This window comes from Sminthopsis crassicaudata, chromosome 2 (assembly GCF_048593235.1).
Source record: "Sminthopsis crassicaudata isolate SCR6 chromosome 2, ASM4859323v1, whole genome shotgun sequence".
Lineage (NCBI taxonomy): Eukaryota > Metazoa > Chordata > Mammalia > Dasyuromorphia > Dasyuridae > Sminthopsis > Sminthopsis crassicaudata.
Genome location: NC_133618.1, coordinates 530,959,144 through 530,980,390, shown reverse-complemented (window position 1 = coordinate 530,980,390; position 21,247 = coordinate 530,959,144). Strand labels below are relative to the sequence as shown.

At 35.4% G+C, this 21,247-nt stretch overlaps 1 protein-coding gene across 1 annotated transcript in view; it reads right to left on the bottom strand.

The window, feature by feature from the left end:
- Window positions 1-8,197: 8,197 nt before the first annotated feature.
- Window positions 8,198-21,247, bottom strand: part of LIPC (lipase C, hepatic type) — a 224,198-nt gene continuing 211,148 nt past the window's right edge. Inside the window, exons 7-9 of the mRNA XM_074285217.1 lie at window positions 11,777-11,894; window positions 10,941-11,159; window positions 8,198-8,430 (exon numbers count right to left, since the gene is read on the bottom strand). Of these exons, the coding sequence (XP_074141318.1) occupies window positions 8,331-8,430; window positions 10,941-11,159; window positions 11,777-11,894 (437 nt within the window). The 3' untranslated portion in view covers window positions 8,198-8,330. The remainder of the gene's footprint in view (window positions 8,431-10,940; window positions 11,160-11,776; window positions 11,895-21,247) is intronic.

Below are 21,247 nucleotides of genomic sequence, written 5' to 3'. Positions count from 1 at the left end.
TCAATTATCTTAATTATATCCTTTATAGGATTACTACTAGGGGAGGCTAGAACAGGAGCAGGGGCTGTATCTGGGTCAGTTGAGGCTGAGGGAATGTTTTTAGTTAACACTTGCCCCATCTCAGCTACTAGAGATTGCTGGTTTAGTCCTTAACAAGGTAAGTTCCTTATTTCTATTAGAATACTCACCTAATCTACTGGTCACTTAAGGACTTCAGTGGAAGTAGGGTGCCGGCCCCACGCTTGGACGCCAAAATGCTGGAACTCTGTCTTCACAGAAATCGGCTGGAGTCAGGATCACTAAACGTCTTTATTCTTGATCTTTTACAGTCAAGGTCAGGGGGTTAGGCCTACCTGCCTCACACACACCTTCCTCCCTCAAATGCTAGGAGAGACTGAGTCAGCTTCTGTGTCTCAATTCCTCTTCCTCCTCCTACTCCTCCTACACACATCACTTCCCCGTCTTTGTCCCACCAATCAAGTCAGCACAGAACAGCAGGGGAGGGTCAACCTTCAAACAAGTTAATAGGGAACTGTCCAATTGGCAATTAGTCTCATGTGCTTCATTATCCAAGTGCATTGCTCAGTTCTAGCCCTTTACAATGAAGTAAGAATTTAGTGAATACTTTTTGAATTGATTGCTATTTTCCCAATATTTCAGTAATAATATTGTGTCTCAGCTATTTCCATTGTCTTTCTAATACTTAATATATGATAAACACATCTACCTTTTGGGGGCATATGGGCTTTAATGATCTCATTTGCAGTTTTTTTCTAGATCTGTTAATTTATAATATCTTAACTTTTTTAAATAATCTTTTGCTTCTTTTTATTCAGAAACTACTTGATTTTGTGGGCAAACTATGTTATTTAGTAAAGCATTCCTTTTAGATGTTTTGGAGTTATTCTCTTTTTTCTGGTTTTGTGCTTTAGAGATCCCTTTCTCCTTAATATCTCTTTATCTTCAGTGTCTTTGTTTTTGTTTATTCATTCTTCTAGCTGTATCTTATAAAGTGGAGATGCTGGCCTGAATTTTGTAGGATTTGGATCTTGATTTAGGCCAAAACAACAACAACAACAAAAATTCCAGTCTTTCTCCTGGTTTCAGCTCCAGTAGAAAGTTGCTTAATTTAACCCACTAGATATCTGTAAGACAGTTTCAGAGTAATAGAGTTGTACCTAACCCATGGTCATATATCCTGAGCTAAGTTGAATTTTTCTTCTTGGGCACAATGACAGAGTTGTGGGCCCACCCCTGATTGCTCCCCCACAATTCCTAGATCATATCAGACATCCCATGGCCAGACCGTGTGGCAAGTAGATTTCTCAGTAGAAAATCTTTGCTGGGAGAGAATAAGTGGGAAAGGTTCTGAGAGGGAATAAGTTGGACAAAAGAAGGTAAGTGACTTGTCTGGGGTCATACAACATGTGTCTGAGATTGAATTTGAACTTGGGTCTTCCTGACTCTAGGCTTGTGCATGTAGCTGGGGACTAGGTATGGGTGGCGTTTCTCATCTACTTGTATCCTATTTTCCTGCAGACACTTCCACAAGGCAGCTAAAATAAAGGAATTCAACAAGGAGAACATGTTTCTGCTCTCCTGGTTGTTCCACTTTGAGTTTCCTAAGTAGGTGAGTATTCTAGACTGGACTGAACTCTCACCAGACCCTAGATCATTTTGTTCACTTATGGAATGAGAGGAGATAGTTATTTTCTTGATCATAGCCAGAGAGGTATAATCCACAGATATACATTGAAGATATCCAAGTTGAAGCAAGTAAGTGAAGCAAATGAGTTAGCTATTATGATTCAGCTGTCAAGTATCATAACAACTATAGTATTTTATTAGTTCTTTTGTCTTCAGGTTATCAGGCAGTGATGTCAATAGCCAGAGTAATTAGTCCCAAAATAGTTTCAAAATCTCAAAAATAGGTTCAATTCATTTAAGGGAAAACAAGCTTAAATTGAATAAGGGTAGGAAACTTAGGATTTTACTTCCAAAGTGTTATAGAAGATTATTCTCAAGATATACACACAAAGTTTAATGACAAAAAAAGACTATTGTATGCAAATAATTTACTTGTAACTACTGTTACACCTTCTGTAAGGCTGCTATTTAAATCTTGTTGAACATACGTTTTTAGGAATCTTGAATAGTTATTCTGCATTTTACCTCATCTTTGGGCCTTGCAAATCACTTAAGTCAATATTTTCTGCCACTGGACATTTTTCTTCCTTGGAAAGTTGTAATGGGAAACATAAGGCAAAGATAGTGAGAAAATTTAGCCTCCTTCCTGTCGTTAGAGACAAGGCTCCTCAAGGAATGAATCTGGTTGGCTTGTATTCATAGGTCTTGACAGATAATTTTCTAAAAATGGGATTTGGGTAAGTGGAAGCTGGTATTTCCATGAGACATAAAGAAACGATAAGAAAAAGTAAAAAAATGGAAGAAAATGTGAAGTATATCTTCAGAAAAACAACTGGCCTAGAAAATAGTTTGAGAAGAAATTATTTAAGAATTACTAATCTACTTGAAATCCATGATCAAAGAAAGAGCCCAGACATCATATTTCAAGAAATTATGAAGGAAAACTGCCTTAATATTTTAGATCTAGAGGGTAAAATAGAAATTGAAAGAATCCACTGGTCATATTCTGAAAGAGATCTCAAAATGGAAATTCCTGGGAATAGTATAACCAAATTCCAGAGCTTTCTGATCAAAGAGAAAATACTTCAAGTAGCCAGAAAGAATTCAAATATTGTGGAACCTCAGTTTCCACATTAAAAGAGTGGAAGACTTGGAATAGGATATTCTAGGAGGAATACGAAAAGCCAGAAGCTAGGACTACAACCAAGAGTAACTTACCCAGAAAAACTGAACATAATAAATGAAATAGAAAAATTTGAAGCATTCCTGATAAAAAGATAAGAACCAAATAGAAAATATGAAATTCAAACAGAAGACTCAAGGGAAGCATAAAAACAGAGTCATCATAACAAACTCAATGAAATCAAACTGTTTATAATCCTACCTAGGAAGATGATACATGTAACTCTTAAGAACTTTATCATTATTAGGGCAATTAAAGGAGTTTACATAGATAGGGGGCATGGATGTGAATCAATTATGTTAAAATTATCTCCTACTCACCTCCCAAAAAAGAGGTGAAAAAGAGGGATTCACTGGGAGAAGTGAGATGTGTAATAGGGAAATTTTTCTCACATAGAAGAGGCATACAAGAAAGAGCTTTTATAGTGGAGAGGAAAAAGTGTGTGCAGGAGCAAGCAGTGCTTAAACCTTACTCTTCATTAGAATTGGTTCGAAGAGGAAAGGATTTGTATCCACACAGTTGTGTATAGAAATGTAACTTATCCAACAGGGAAATAGGAGGAGGAGGGGATAAGAGTAAGTGGTGGTGGTGATGATAATAAAAGAAAGAACAGATTAAGGGAGGTAATAGCTGCCAAAGAGACTTTTGAAGAGGGATAGGATAAAAAAAAAGAAACAAAATAGGAAAGAGGGAAACACATAGTAAACATAATAGGGAATATCAATGGGATGAACTCATTAAAGAATTGAATAACAGAATAGATTAGAAACCAGAATTCAACATGCTTTTGGAAACAGGAAGATACATGGAATAAAAACAGAGTAGAGCAGAATCTAATATTTAAACTTTTTTTTTAAAAAAGGGCAACTGTAATTATGATCTCAAATGAAAAGCAAAAATGGACCTAATTAAAAGGGATATCAGGAAAATTAAGAGGTACTGATAGACAATAAAGTAATATTAAAAAAAATTACAGCAAGTTTCTCTGATAAAGGCCTCATTTCTCAAATACATATTGAGTATAGAAGTAGGTCAAATTTATAAAAATAACAGCCTTTCCCCAGTTGATAAGTAGTTAAAGAATATAAAGTTTTCAAAAGAAGAAATCAAATCCATCTATTGCCATATGAAAAACATTCTAAAACAATCACTATTGATCACAGAAAGGCAATTGAAAAGAACTCTGAGTTATATCTCATACCTCTCAGATATAACAAATGCTGGAGGGAATAAGGGGAAATAGGTATTGGTCCTATCATTTTGGAAAACAATTTCAAACTGGGCTTAAAGGGCTATAAAATGCCCTGATCCAGCAATACCACTATTAAGTCTGCATCCCAAAGAGATAAAAGAAAAATATATACATTTATCACATCTCTATTTGTGGTGGCAAAAACTTGGAAATGAAGGGAATACTCATCAATTGGAGAATGGCTGAACAAGTGTGTTATATAATTATGAAGAACTATTGTGTTATGGCAAATGATGAGGGGGATATTTTCAGAAAAACATAGCAAGACTTATATGAATGTATGCAAAGTGAAGTGAGATGTACCAGGAAATCATTATTCAAAGTAATATCAATGTTGTCATGATGATCAACTAAGAAAAACTTAGCTACTTTGATCATTACAATGATCCAAAACAATTACAAAGGACTCATAATGAAAAAATGCTATCCACCTTCAGAGAGAGTATTGATGGCTTCAATGCAAATTGAAGTATAATTTTCTCACTTTATTTTTCTTGCTTTTTTTTGAAATATGGCTAATGAATAAGTTTTGCATCATTTCACATGTATAATTAGTATTATATTGCTTGCCTTCTTAGTGAGTAGGTAAGAGTATGGGAGAGAATTTGTAATTCAAAATTTAAAAAGAATTTTAAGAATAAATAATTTTTAAAAAAAGGATTTTAAAAATAGCACATTGCCTGACACACATACTCGGTGCTTAATAAATGTTTGTTGACTGACCTGCCCATTGCCTAGGTTTGCATGGCCACCATGTGTCAGCAAGTAAATCTGAAATCTAGGCTTCTTCTTTTAAAAACTAGTCCTTCCTATATGATATCACACTGCCTCTCACCTGTATCATCTTAAGTAATAAGTTTTTTTTTTTTTATTCTTGAAGAATAATGATAATTTAAGGGAGAAAAGTTTCTCTTCCCACCTCAGTTTAATGTAATCACAAAGTATAAAGCTGGTTGCTGCTAAAGAATTTTTCTGTACTCCCACAACAACATAATCACACATGATGAAGTTTTAATTTGTAATAAATAAGACATGCTATGTCCTGTGATCCTATTATGAGGCACAAACCTACTTAATTTTGTCAAAAGAACAATATAATTGGTTGTGGGGAAAAAAAAACTCCTAAAAATACCTCTTGGCCATACTTAAATAATTGGGTAAATATTAGCAGTATCAGATCAGAAGTTGAGGCTGCTAGACAATTCTTTGTGGAGATAGACTCCTTTACCTGTGTCAGCAGGAGTGGAGTGGAGGTAATACAGCTGGGAGCTCCTAGTTGGGAGCAGAGAGATACACTGAAGTCTCTTCTGGGACCAGAGAAGTAGTCACCCAAGTGAGGAGGCAGCTTCAGAGTGTGTGGTAGAGATTCTTTGTGGCAGAAAAATGTGTAGGTGATGGACTCGAAGTAAATTTGGGGAGGAGGAGGGGCAAAATGAATAAATAAATGATTCAGTGTATAGAACATTGGCCCTGGAGTCAGGAGAACCTGAATTCAAATTTATACTCCCTATTTTACCATAACCTAGGAGTCTGCAGAGAAATTTATCTAGAAATAGAATATAGCCAAAGGGAACTATGTGAGAACTTCTAATCCCAGAATTTGTGAATTACACTTTGCTGCAAGAGTGTCTTATTACTACTATACTTTAAATTTGAGCCCTCTCTTGCCATGGATGCTGTTTGTATTTGTGGGATAGCGTGCCATAGGTCTTGATAGTATTTTGTGCCAACTGTCCTAACTGTTCCACATCTTACTAAATCTCTTTACTAAAAAGTAGTTAAGTCTATTGGCAGGTTATAGAAGTAGAAACAGCCATCTACAAGATTATCCCCAGAACCTTGAAAACCATTCTAAAGAGACCCAATTTTGGAGTGTGTCAAATTGGAAGAGTAGCCCAAGGCATATTATGATAAAAAAAATGATCCCATTTAAAAAAACCATGAATTTTATTAAACTTCAGAATTTCTCAAATAAACTTACATATTTTTCTAAATGAAGAAAAAAATCATTCTTGAGTAGGGATTCAGAAGAACAAAGATAAGACATTCTTCCAATATCACAGCTAGGGAAATTGACTCATTTTTTCAGAAATAATAGAGAAAGAACATTTCTGACTCTGTATCCTACTATAACCAACATTAAGGATTGGAAAAGTGGCTTCTAGAAGACCCAAGACATCTGAAACCTTTACAACCTAATCTATCACCTAGAACTCTAGGACCTATCCCATATCCAACCTAGATCAGGAGTGGCTGACTGAGGACAAGACCTGGCAGAAGCAGGAACTATAAAAGAGTAAGTCCTAGTCCATTGTAGCTATCCATTACCAACTTAATGAAATCCCTGTAGAATATAATTTTCCTCCATTTGTTTGTTATTGTATCTTCCCTGTATGTTTTTCTGCAAAGCATAGTTGTTCATTCGTTTTCAAAGAGTACCAGTGACATCAACAGTGGTGTCTTGACTTGTGATTGAATAGGATTTAAATAAAGCAGAGTTGCACAAAATCATCAACTTTTATTCCATACTTCTTGCAGTCCAGTGTCAAGACAAAAGTCATGACAGGTAATGCAGTGAATAACCTGGACATCTTTGCTTGACCTGTTCTAAGGGCTTCACAGCACTTGTCCAGCTGTCTTCATGGCCACTGGCACAGATTATTCTCATCTGCCCATTCCATAGGTAAAGTCTTCACATGCTTGTGGTAGACATCTCCCTATTTCACAAATAGGCTTGGGGCCGGTTGGTTACCCTCAACCCGGTTTAACCTATCTGCTGAAATAGTTTTACCAGGGTGTAGCTGCCCCATGTGCTGTAGCTTCTTGGAGCCACAGGTGAGAGTTTGGAAAGTAGCAAACCCTTAAAGGAAGGGAGAAAAATAAAGAGAAGTTGAATACTGTTTTCAGGAAAGGTAAGGAGAAATTTATAGGGAGAAGAACTGCATCGTCTATCTCAAGCAGGGTGGCTGGGATTAAGCAGAGAATGAGGGTTATAGCAAGAGGAAACCAGAAAAGGAGGGAATGTCAGTAAGCCATGTTTTGGGAGTTTGCTGGTGGATAAAAAAAATGGCATCATAAAATATAGACTCCTGGAGTCATAGGTGATAATTCCTGTTTACATAAACTTGTGTCACTGGTTTATTTAAATAAGATGTATTTATGAACAGCTACGTCTGAGGCCATCATGTCAAATTGTTTAATGTGCTCTTTATCATGGGAGAAATATTTATAGTAAATATCCAGATTGATACATTTGGTAGCCCATTCCTCAGATGAAATATGATTTTGAATGAATTTGTTAACCAAATCTTAATTATTGAGTTGATAATGCTTTAACATTTCTTTCTTTATGGTTTTGTGTAATAGCACCATTAAGCAAAATTCAAACACTATTTTTATTCAACAGGAAATCATGTGATGAATATTATTGCTAATAGTTGTGTCTTTGAACTCAAGCCAGTTTGAATTTTGCTTTCTAAATGCCTGACTCAGTTATCCATTGTTATTTTCTTAATAGTGTTAAAAAAAAAAATCAGACATATTGGAATATCACTTTTTTCTTTTGGTCAAAGGAGATCACAGTTTAAATTTTTCTGAATTTTGTCTTACATAACTTATGGAGCACATTTCCATCTCTCTGAAGAGAAGTAGTCTAGAGTAACACTGATAAATAAGGCATTTAAGAAATCTGACTAAATATAAAGAGATATTTTAGAACTATCCATTTAAAAAATAGTAGACAGCATGTATATATTATCATTAGATTAAAAAATATATTGACAAATTTTTAGTTGCTAAGTGGCACATTGGGGCTAGAGTGTTGAGCCTAGAACCAGAAAGACTCATCTTTCTGAGATCAAATCTGGCTGCACTTACTAGCCTTGTGACCTGGGATAAAACACTTAACCCTGTTTGTCTCAGGTTACCCATCTGTAAAATGAGCAGGAGAAGAAAATGGCAAACTACTTCAATATCTTTGCCAAAACAACTCCAAATGAGGTCATAAAAGAATTGGGCACTACTGAAACAACTGAACATCATCATCATCATATCTGAAGATCTATATATAATGACTATAAAAGTTATAAAGTTCATCATAGTGAAGACTCTCCCCCTTTAAGAAAAATGTAATTTAGATTTTATTCATATTCTATGTATGACTCAAACTTTGACTGAGGAAATTATACTGTATCAATAAGTATACATTTATTTTTCATGATGGATATCCATTAAAGCTCATCTCATTTTCTACTTCCATGTTTTTAAACCTTTTTCACATCTTACAAAGGTTTTTTCTTCATTTTGGTAAAGCTGTTCATCATCCATATCTTGAGAGCAAAATGTCATTCTAAGCAGAAAACATAAAGCAAATGAAGTGTTAACTTTCAGATACAGGTTATTACTATGTTCTATTGTTATATTTATTTTATAAATAACATTTGCACATATTTTTATAATTTGGGGAAAAAAACAAAACCCAAGTCAGTAAAAGCAATCTGTGTATAGACTTTCCTATTATTCCCATTCTACTTCTATGTTGTTTCTTTAGAATCACAAAGGAAAAACTCTAAGCCCACTTTGATATGATAGCCTTTCAGGATGTGAAGAAAGCTATCATGTTCCTCTGAATCTTTCCTTACGTTTCCTTACGTTTGTCAACCACTCTTCATGTGATATGGTTCTTTATATTTTTACTATTCTGGCCAAATTTGTCAATGTTGGTGTAAATTTCCATCAGGCCAGAGATTTTATGTCTTATATGCAGTACAAAGTACGTTTGTAGCCCATAGTTGGTATTCAATCAGTAACTGATCATTTATCCTGTTGTCTATAACAGCCCAAAGAAGGGTTGTTTTTTTTTTTTTTTAAGCAGATGCAAAGCTAAAATTTAAAACCACTAGAATTTATTAAATATATTTGCTTCCTCAATTATTCTTCAAGTTAATTAACAATGGGAAATAGAACTTGTCTCATTTTTTATCTTAGGAAGCATAGGACAATAGAGTGCTTGCCTGACTTTTATCTCAACACATACAGGTTCTAGGCAAGTCACTAAACCTGTATTGATAAGACCTTGTGATTATCATGAAAAATTGCAGTTAGATGAAACCTTACTTGGAAAAAAAATTTAAGGGTGGGAAGGAAGAGATTGTGTGAAGGAGAAGGACAGCTCCACTTTTGGGAAAATCATGCCAGGAGGGAACAACCTATGATACTCTAGGAAGGCTGACTGTTTTTTGTTGCCATAACAAGTGGGTCTAAGTAGAAGGGATTCCTTTGGATCCAGTGACCAGACCATAGGAGCTAAGTGTATTGTCATTTTCCTTGGGAATCTTTATGATGCCTTTTTTGGAGCAGAAAACTTTCTCCGGAATATTACCGTACCAAGAGGTTTGTAAGCACTTACAGAGTTCAACATCTTCCTGCAGGGTAAACTCCTTTCTCATACAACTGTTCACAGCAGTGCTGTTCCAATAGGCACAAATACTATTGGGATTATTCATATTATATGATCTGGAAAAAACTTGGGGAGAGATCTTCACAGATTTTGTGTTTGGAATGTTTAGTAGTGTGTAGAAAAAGATCCCCTAGCATATTGGACGGACTTTCTGGGGGACAGGAGTTATGGGAGGAGTAAGACTTGTGTAGGATGAAAAGGTATTGATAGGTGTGTTGTGATTCATTTGGAAGAGTACCTACAATAATGATATAACTTCTTCTGGACTCAAATTATTGCTCAGATGTCCTTTCATACTTCTTATCACATCTTTCCAGAGCATTTATTCTAAACTTCTTTTCTCCTCAGATTCTTAGACAAATGCCATAGATGCCCTCATACTTTTATAGAAGATCACTTTACCTCTTACTTTAATAAGATCAAAGATATTTGATGGTATTTCCTTTGATTCTTCAGCTTTTGACCCTTTTGTCCTTGACTGGAATGGCTCCAAAAACTGTCTAATTCTATTCCTGTCACTGATTGCCTTTTCCTGTCACTTTTCACTGGCTCCTTTTCTCTGAGCTCTAATAATAATGGCATTCCCCATGACATTTTTTAAGATTTCTTCTCTCTTGGTGATTTCATCTACTCTACATAGTATCAACTATCACAGTATGTAGAAAATTCTCAAGTTTACATTTGTGGTCCTAACTTTTCTGTTGAGCTTCAGACTAGATCATATCTATATACTAATTGTTCTCCACCTGATTATTCTACTGGCTTCTCAGATTTCATGTTGTTAAAGTAAAACTTATTATTTTTTATCCCTATGTAAATTATTCTTCTTTCCTTTTTCTATCTCTCTGTTACACCACCATTCTTCTAATCTCCAATGGTTGTCTTTGACTCATAGGCTCACAGAGTTAGAGCTGGAAGGGACCTTAGAAGTCACTGAATTCAAGCTTCCCACTTTACAAATAAATACAAGTTAAGTGACTTGCCTAGAATTACAACGCTAACAAATGCTTGAAGTGATATTCAGATCCAGTTCTTCTAGACTCCAGGTCCAGTGCTCTATCTATTAAACCAAGCCACCTCATCCCTCTCTTGCATTCCACAAAATAATTGTCACTTCCTAATAATTCTCTTCAAGATATCTTATCTTCATAATTTTATTCATACTTCTGAATATTTTTAAATTTAAACATTTCACTTTTTCATCCTCTTAAGAAACCTCAAATTAAAAAAAAAAGTTCATGGATAATTTTTCTTTCAAGTTTTAAGATTATTTTAGTGGGTACTTGTATCATGCCTGGGACTAGATGCTTCTTCCCCCCACAAAATGAAAGCTATTTTGATATTAAATGATAAAATCATCTTTCATAAGAGGTTAGTTTTCTAATTAGCAATTCACTTACTTTTCCTGTGTTTCTCCTGCTTTGACTCGGATCTGCTTTATCATAAGTTGTGGATGGTGTGGTCCAGTGGCCCAGGGAATTATTGTATGGAAGGTGTTCCACACATTTGCCCACATTGCAGTCTTTTTCCATGTGAAATTGATTATTGTCAGCTTTCCAATATCCAAATCCAGTGTGATGAGAAAAGAGTAGGTTTTATTGCCTGTGATTTCTTCAACCCTGCAGGTATATAAAAGAAAGTCAGGTATAATCATGTTATTTGTAAACAATATGAACTCTCTAGGAAATTTTATTTTTTTATGTTTTACTATCTGACAAGTGCTGCCATTTTATTGCTCTCATTTTGCAAGGCAAGAAATCCCAAGGCTATTTCTTTTGAGGTTCTATGCTTGCAAATGGACATGGTCAGAATAGCTTAGCTTCCCACTGGAGCGTTTAACTTAGTGCAAGAGAATATAACACACTTTTCCACTCTGTGCTTTTTTAAAAAAATAATAAAATAGTCTGTTTCCCACCATCTTCCATTTTCTATCTTAAGCTAATTTTGGCAGGGGATAGGAAAAACAGGTTAATTTTGTCTTTTTTGTATTTTTAGTTATGAACTGTGATTTCATTGATAAAAGGATCTCTCCATGTAGAAACTCTTTCCTCTAATACAGATAAACAATTTATCTATTATTTGTAGTTTAGAGAGTTGCTTGGACACTAAGAGTTAAGAGGTTTACTCAGAAATATTAGAGTATTTTATAAATTGTTTCTAACTTAACACTTGAAAGGAAAGTTACCAATCCTGGTATCTCTCATTTCTATCCAATGGAAATACATCTCATACTTACAAAGTGATGGGGAGGTTGTGAGTGTCCTGTTTAGTCCCAATTAGAGTCATGGTGAAGGTTGGCTCTATGGGTTTCTTAGTTTGTGTGATGAATTGAATCTTGAACTGATAATGATAAACTAGAAAGAAAATAATTTTATGGTGAGCATAACACTGGTAGCAGGTATTCAAAACAGTGAATTTAAGATTTGCTTAAGCAAGTCCTACATTTCTGGGGAGAAGCATGAAAGAAAGTGAAATAACATGATATGGTCTAGAGTCAGACGACTTGGGTTTTCATTTTCCCTTTGATACTTACCACAAATAAGTCACTTCAATATGGCCTCAATTTTCTCATCTATAAAATGGGGCTAGACTAATTCCTCTGCGGTCCCCTTTAACTCTGTTATCTTTTTTAAAATTAATTTTATAATTATAACATTTTTTGCAACATTATCCCGTGTACTCCCTTCTGTTCCGAATTTTCCCCTCCTTTCCTCCACCCCCTCCCCTAGATGGCGGGCATTCCCATACATATTAAATGTCTTATAGTATATCCTAGGTACAATATATAAGTGCAGAACCGAATTTTGTTGTTGTTGTTGTTGCAAAGGAAGAATTGGATTCCGAAGGTAAAAAAAATAACCTGGGGAGAAAAACAGTGCTCACAGTTTACACTAATTTCCCAGTGTTCCTTTTCTGGGTGTAGCTGATTCTGTCCATCATTGATCAATTGGAATTGGATTAGATCTTCTCTATGTTGAAGATATCCACTTCCATCAGACTACATCCTCATACAGTATTGTTGTTGAAGTGTATAATGATCTCTTAGTTCTGCTTGTTTCACTCAGCATCAGTTGATGTAAGTCTCTCCAAGCCTAACTCGGTTATCTTAAGAAGACTCCTCTCCAGTGGAGGTCTTATATAATTTTACAAGATTAAGAGGGAAACCCTGAAATGGTTTTTTAAAATTTAAATCAACACTATGCCCTGATAGAAATGAATTCCAGAATAATGTGTATGTGTGTATCTGTCAATTTCTCAATATTAGTAAGATGGTTTAAATTGTGAAGCAAAGAGCTAAATATTAATTTTTACAACAATGTGCTCATCAATGTGCTGAATTTTCTTTGTTGGATAGTTATTCTTTTACTAGGTGGTACAGTGGATAGAATGGCTGTCCTAGAGACTCATCTTCCTGGCCTCAGACCTAGCTATGTGACCCAGGGTAAGTCACTTTACCCTGTTTGCCTTAGTTTCGTCATCTGTAGAATGAGCTGGAGAAGGAAATGTCAAACTACTCCCGGATCTTTGCCAAGAAAACTTCAAATGTGATCAATAAAAGTTGTATATAACTGAAATGATTGATCAACAACAAAAGGTTATTGAGTATAAAAAAAATTAATGTTAAGTGAATATAAACATAAAACGAAATTAAGAAAACAGAGTAATCCTATACTAGCTACTAAACATGCTGTTTATTAAAACAGGCATGGAACTCATTTCAAGAAAATTTTCAGTTGTGTATTGTTCTTTGTGATTTCATTTTGGGTGTTTTTGACAACAAATTTTTTAATCCATTTTATTTAGTTTAAAAGTTGTACTCCTTTCCTAGATTTCATTCCAAGAAATTTTTGAACTTGATTTATTTGTTAATTCTGAATTGCTAGTGTCAGGGGATGGATTTGGGAGTGAGTAGTAGATGAGTAAAAGGTTCAAGCTCTTTTCTCCTAGTAACTAATAATAGACTTTCTTTGTTTAACAGGAGTTAGAAACGTGGGATGCAAAGTCCATATACCAAACTGAAGCAGAAATTTAGAAATTCAGAATAGGAACATAGAAGCATATGAAATAGTAGAACATAGAGAATAACAATACTCTAAAGATAGGAAGGTCCTAAGAATAGACAGCCTAGTGGACAGGGAATGCTATAAAAAAGACTTTTTTACCTTCTGCATCTCAACATCCTTGCCAAGCTAGTCCATTCTCTGCAAAGTCACCTGGGGACAGGGTTCCTGGTCCCGTCTTTAAGGGATACTGTTAAAATATTTGTAGCAACTTTTTTTGTGGTGACAAAGAGTTGGAAATGAATGCATGCCCATTAATTGGGTAGTGGCTGAATAATTATTGGTATATAAATGTAATGGAATATTGTTATTCTATAAGAAATAAGAAATTTATTTCATAAAAGCCTGGAAGGACTTCCATAAATTGATGATGAGTGAAGTGAGCAGAACCAGAACACTGTACATAGTAATAGTAACATTGTGTAGTGCCCAACTATGAGTGGTTTAGCTCTTCTCAGCAATACAATGATCTAAGACAATTCCAATAGTTTCATGATGGAAAATGCTGACTACATTCAGAGAAAGGACTAGTCTGAATGCAGATTGAAGCATACGATTTTCACTTTTTGTTTTCTGTTTTCTCTTTCTTGTGGTTTTTCCCTTTTGTTCCACAAATATGTTTAATATAACTGTATATGTAGACTGCTTGCTAGCAGGGGAAGGAGGGAAGTAAAGAAGGAGGAGAAAAAAAATTTGGAACTCAACACCTTGAGAAAATGAAAGTTGAAAACCATCTTTATAAGTAATTGGAAAAGTAATATGCTAGTAAATTTTTTTTTTAAAAGCAAATGGCAACAACAAAAAATTCTGTTAAAGGGACTGCTACCAGGCTTATACTCAGAGTTTTTCAGAGGTTCCTAACTATTTCAGTCATTAATATAGAGTAAGCGACATTGGTTCTATCTGGAGTTAAGACTACTAGTTTTTACCTCATATTCTAGTAAGTACTATGCCACCAATTCCTATTAGATGTTTAAAGCTTGATATCCCACAGACAATTCAAACTATACATATCTAAAATAAAACTCATTATCTTTCCTTCAAAACTAATCCCACTTAGAAATTTTGTCAAGGATATCATCATCTTTCCAATCACCTAGTGTGGAATATTGGGTATCATTCTCAATTCTTCTCTCTTCCCCAACAGATGCAATTAGATAACAAATATTTCTCGAATCCATTTCCTTTTCTGTACTCACATGTACTCACCCTAGTTCAGACCTCCACTAACTCTAGTCTGGATTGTTGTAATAGTTTCCTAATTGATCTCATTGTCTCTCTGAGAGACTTACTGATCTATTCAACTAACTCCAATGGTTCCCTATTACCTCTAAGAACAAAAAGGAAGTCTTTTATTTTTTTATTTTTTATTTTATTTTATTTTTTTAAGTATTTAATGTCCCTTATAACCTGGCCTCAATGTATTTTTTCAGGATTATTTTACATCATTAACTTTTTTGGAAAGCTATAGTCAAGCCTCAAACTAGCCTTTCTACTGTTGTTAACAAGAAATTCACTTAATCACCTATCTACAAACATACCTTTGCATTACACATCAGAGTACTTTTTACCTGCTTCCAGCTCTTAGAGTCTCTACTTTCCTTCAATATTCAGCTCAAATGAAGGGATTAAATAAAATCATATCTGAAGTCCCTTCCAGCTCTCTATGAATGAATATAGAACTGTTATCCCTGGCACCCTCTTTCAGTTGGTTGGCGTTTCCATGTATGCTTTCAGTGAAGCCTTTGTGATGATACTAGGCTCATTCAGCCTATACTAAAATGACAAAATAGATAAAGGGCTAGCAGAATGGTGCCAGGAGAAGTTGTTGGCAAATTGATGCTGTCAGATGCACAGCTCATTTCTGGGCAGCTGCAGAAAAGACATATTTTGGAAACAGCACATAACTTGGAAACTTATCCCATAAGGTGGAGTATGCACCTACCTGAAGGATTTCCATTCCTATCTGAAATCAAAGTGAACAACAAAAATGTACTGGCTAAAAATAACCTGACCCTTCTCCAGTCTTCAGGATGCTATTAAGATATAAAGTACTGGGGGATCCATTCTATTACAAACATCTTTTATTGTCCAGGGTCTTTTCTTTCCTGTGTAGAGTTCCAAGGTAGACTAGTGTGCATTTGTCTGGGACTGATTCAGAGAGTGGTCACTGAGATAGAAATTTTGAGGGTGGCAGCTGCCGATGAAAGTTGACCAAACTTGGTTGGTAGTTCTGTGTCTGAGAATATATTCTGATACCCCATCTTGGATTTCTAGGTTGTTCGCTTGAAGACTACAATGATTATGAATGTAACCTGGGCATGACTGAGCACCTCTCGTTTACCTAACATGAGGGTACTTCCCTAACTTGGAAGCCTTTTTGTCTCCTAACACTTGAGTGAAAGCCACTTTCATCTTTAATACTGGTGAAACTGAGCTAATTGTGGCCTCTCACCCTCCAAACATTCTGTTTAGCTATTCTTGTATGCTTTGTATAGAAGAGGAAGAAAGTAGTGCACTCTGATGCTAAATGAAGTGAGTAGGACCAAGAGAACATTGTACACAACAATAAGATTATGTGATGATCAACTGTGATGGATTTGTTTTTTTTTTTTTTTTTTTCAATAATGAAGTGATTCAGGTTAATTTCAATAGATTTGTGATGAAGAGAGTCATCTGTATCCAGAAAGAGGATTATGGGGCTGAATGTGGATCACAACATAGTATTTTCACCTTTTGTTGTTGTTGTTTGTGTGCTTGTTTTTTTCTTTCTCATTTTCCCCCTTTTGATCTGATTTTTTTTATGCAGCATGATAAATGTGGAAATACGTTTAGAAAAATTGCACATGTTTAACCTATATTGGATTACTTACTGTCTAGAGGAGGGGGGAGATGGAGAAGAAGGGTGAAAAATTTAGAACACAAGGTTTTGCAAGAATGAATGTTGAAAACTATCTTTGCATGTATTTTGAAAAATAAAAAGCTATTAATATAAAAAATAAAGATCTTTTCAACATCCCCTTCTACCTCCTCTAGCAAAAGAAAGAAAATAGTTCATTCACAGTATGGATTCCATGCATTTAACTAATGAGAAGGGAAGGACTTACTCCCTCTATTCCTTTTGCTCTGGCTATAAAAAATGTGCATGAGGGTATTTATTTCTGTTCTATGTTGATTTTAGTTTCAAGTGCCATAGATAATGCTTTTGGGACTGGGAGTCTGAGCCATGGGTATGGGCTGGGAGCCAGGATTGCAGGTGGTCTGGGATGGAAGCCCTAAGAAACTAGAGCGTTTGGGACTTGAGGTGTTTTTTTTTTTTTTTTCCAACTTGGAAATTGAACTTTGCTGTGGAATCATGGAACTAAAGTATAAGACTTTCCCTTCCTAGAAATTGAGGTTGTACAAGGCAGAAGGAGGAATGGGTTGGGGCAGTAAATTTGTATATTTGGGATTATTCCTTCTAAAGTAAATATTTTTTTCTTTTTTTTTTTTCCCCTGAGGCTGGGGTGAAGTGACTTGCCCAGGGTCACACAGCTAGGAAGTGTTAAGTGTCTGAGAGCAGATTTGAACTCAGGTCCTCCTGAATTCTGGGCTGGTGCTCTATCCACTGCGCCACCTAGCTGCCCCCTAAAGTAAATATTTCTATGTAAAAAGCTAATCTGACTGTTAATTGCTTACAGAACTGAGGTACAAGGAATACCATTGTTTAGAGTTGGAAATAATGTAAGACAGCCTAGATTTTCCAATCTTCTTAAGGATATGAGAGAACCCATGTAAGAGGGATGAAATAGAACTGGCTTTAGTGGCTAGTTTTATACTGAAAAATTGAATAGGCTTTTTTCAATCTTTATCTTATCGCTCCATTTGACATTACAGAACTTCCCTAAAATTTTCTTCTTTGATTTCTAAGGTAGTATTCTATCCTGTTTCTTGTCATTGGTTGTTCCTTTGTTATTTCTTTCCCTGGCTTTTCTTCCTCCTCTCATTTCCTAATTATGGGTATATTCCAGGGGTCAATCCTTGGTTCATCATTCTTTTTATGAAAGTCAGAGAGACCAGAGTCCAAATCTGACATCATATCCTAAATAGCTATGTGATCCTGGAGCACTTTCCTCCCAGGATTGTTTTGAGGATAAAGTTAAATATTTGTAAAGAGCTTTACAAACAATAATTTTATATGCATTTGTCTTCCCAATTAGATATGTTTCCATGCTGTGCTGGTTGGGGGACTTACAAGGTTGGAAAGAGTACTAGATTTGAAGTCAGAGGACTTGTGCTGGGAATAAAAGAAAATGCAAAAATAGTCATTACCCTAAGGGAGTTTACATTCTTTTTTTTTTTTTTTTTTTAATGCTGAGGCAATTGGGTGAAGTGACTTGCCCAGGGTCACACAGCTAGGAAGTATTAGATGTCTGAGGTCAAATTTGAACTCGGGTCCTCCTGACTTCAGGGCTGGTGCTTTATCCATTGTGTCACCTAGCTGCCTGGGAGTTTACATTCTAAAGAGAGAGAAAACATGTACATAAAAAAAAGTCTTGAGTAAGATACATAAAGAATATATGTTTATCTTTTTTCCATATTTCCCAGTATACCTAGTATAGCATTAGACCTATAACAGGAGATCAACAAGTACTGTTGGCTGATTGATGTTACTAATGTGGAGAGGTCATGCCTTCAATAACCATAATTATTTTACTTATAAATAGTTATGTGGTCAGAAAAAAATCTTGTTTGTTTCCAAAAGATAAAATAGCAACCGTTTCTTTTTTCAGTACTACAGTACTAATCTGGGTAAGTATTGAAAGTGACTTCCTCTAGTAAGTATCTCAGAGTTCTCTGTGATAAAAGTGCTTTATAATTCTAAGTAAGCAAAAATATATATTCTTCTTCAACCTTGCTGTAACATTCTCTACCCACTGAATGTCTGGTAAGTGTGGATAAATGTTTAATGCTGCTTTGCTGAAGATGTTTTACTTCCTTTTTTCTGCAACAGCAGACACAAGAAGATAGAATGAAAACCAAACAATGACTATTCTTGAAAAGCAACTTTTTTTTCCTTTTTTTTTTTTTTTTTTTCTGCTGAGGTGAAGGTGGGAAGGGAAGGAGAGTTACCAAAATGAAATTACTCCTAAAGGACTGTGGGAAATGAGATGCACATACATTTCTCTTACATACCATATTGAAAGGAAAGTATGTTTATATGTAAAGTATAGAAATAATATAAAGAAATTCAGTTATGCCTTATGAGGTATGTTTTTGAAAAAATATGTGCATATTAAGTTTTTGTTAGGTCAAGTCCATAGTTGGAATTGGGTACCTTACTATTTAGAGAAACCTAGCAATGAATACTTTTTTTAGTGTGTGAAAAATCCCTTTATAATGAGAATTACTTATTTTGTAAATTCAGTTTTATATATTTTTTTTCCTTGTTAGTGAGTCATACCTGTGGTAAGTGGATTTTTGTTTTCTGCTTTAAACAGGCTAACTTAAAGAATAAGAAAAAGCATGTCTGTGTGACCTTTGTCATTCCTTTGCCTTGCATTACATTTACTAGAGAACTTTAAAAAAATGTGTCAGGATAAATGCTTTTTTTCATCCTAGGAATGAGAACATGATATCCTTCTTAGCTCTAGAGAGGTTATTTCGGGTCCTAAAAATGAAAAACATAAAATGGTCCATCAAACCTGAATGAAACAAAAACATACTTTGTCTGAAACACAGAAGTTAAATTGCTTAAGATTTGGTTTACTGGGGAACTGTCCAGTAGCACATGAGACCCTACACAGGTATCAGTGCCCTTTTGACTGTTTGAGGAAGGCAGAAGTGACAGAGAAGATCAAGTAATTATTTAGAAAGCAGACAAATGTTCTCACTAGGTTATGGGATTTATGAAAAGAGAATATTTAGTTTCCCTTGGTGTTTCCTCACCTCTGGCAATCTCCCTGAGAATGACTCAGAATCATCAGATAGGGATTTTAGGTTTTGATAAAACTCTCTTTCAGACATTAAAAGGGATCTTTGTTCAGCATATTGAATTCCTCTCATGAAAATGGCAGGCATGAGATCTTATTCCTTGCCTGGAGCTGGCATTTTCTTGAAATAAAGGATACTCATTCTTGGAACTGAAATGCCTCTGGCCACAAAGTGAAATTTTAGATCATGGGAATGAATAAAGGTGGATTATAGTGACCAAAGCATTTCCAGATATTCCAATCTTGGCAAACATCAAATGGCTCACTAGTCAGGGCTTTGAATGAAAATCAACTTGTGTTCAGGTAATCTGTGAGTGATCCAGGTTGGAACTGGTTTAAAACAGGTTTTTATGAAAAGAAACTAGATGTGATAGGCAGGAAAGGATTTTTTTTTTTAACTTGCATGATCCAGTTTACAATAATAGCTCACTTACCTAGTATTGAAATGTCATGAGAATGGATAGTAGTAATCTGTGTCTAGAGGAAGAGAAAGCTTTTTTCTGTATCTGTATAGCAACTAATGGAATGTCCAGTGAGACTAAACTGACTGGCATCTTGCCCTGGGTCTTTATGGACTGGTGGCCATACTGGTTTCTTGTCTTCAGGAAAATATGATAGCAAGCCTCTGCTATTAACCAAAGAGAAAAAGCACAAAGAGGCTTTCTTCCAAGCTCTCAAACCTGGGATGACACAAATATAACCTTGAAGGTTCATTTTACAAGAATCTTATCATCTAAAGAGAGATATGGAGATTACACTGGCTCCTAAATTTCTCCAGAGTCACTGGATACTGGGGTTCTCCAGTGTTGATCTCTTTAGCCTCCAGGCATTTTTAGATTGGTTTCCAAGTATTTTTCTGGGCCCTTAGGGGAATCTTTCTAAAATTAAAATTTCATTATTTTTATGAGAAACATATAGTGACAAAAAATGGGTTAGTATAGTATCAGAGAGCCAGGTTACAATGGAAAAGATACTGAATGGAATTAGAGGACTTGAGTTCAGGTCTCAGTTTGTTCATTAACTCTCTTTGTGATCTGAGGCAAGTCATATAACCTCACAGTCCCTCAGTTTTGTCATCTTAGAAGAGGTGTTGGACTAGATTGAGATCCTACCAACTCTTGTCCCTATAATCCTATTATGTAGGACAATATGAGGCCTTCTCAAAGAACTGATCTCTGCCATAGTTTGGGGCTATAGTTCCAGGAAAAAACCCATTGCCATACCCTTGCTTAATCTACAAACAACTTTATAATCTATAGTAGCCCTATTGTACCCTTAGAATGAAGTAGATTCCCGTGGTAGACTATGGGCCAAGATGAGGTAAAAATTGTTTTAAGATATAAAAATCATTCTCTGTGGCCTGTCCTTTGCCTCACTCCATTAGACTATGCTAAAGGAGGTGATGCCCTTTTTCTACAGAAATTGAATAAACTGCTTTCTGCTCTAGCTCTGAGAAACAGCTATTTAAATTATTTTGTGTTAGTGGTCATAGTCCCATACAGTTTTCTGGGGGCTGGTCTGGGATTGTGCTCTCTCACTGGTGACTCTCAGTCATTTCCAAAGGCAGGCGTCTGTCTGGGGAGTAGTCCTCATAGTCTTTGGATTTGATGGGGGAGATCCCATTGTGGGAAAAGTAAGAGCCCCAAAGAGAGGGACTCGCCAGAGCAGAAACCA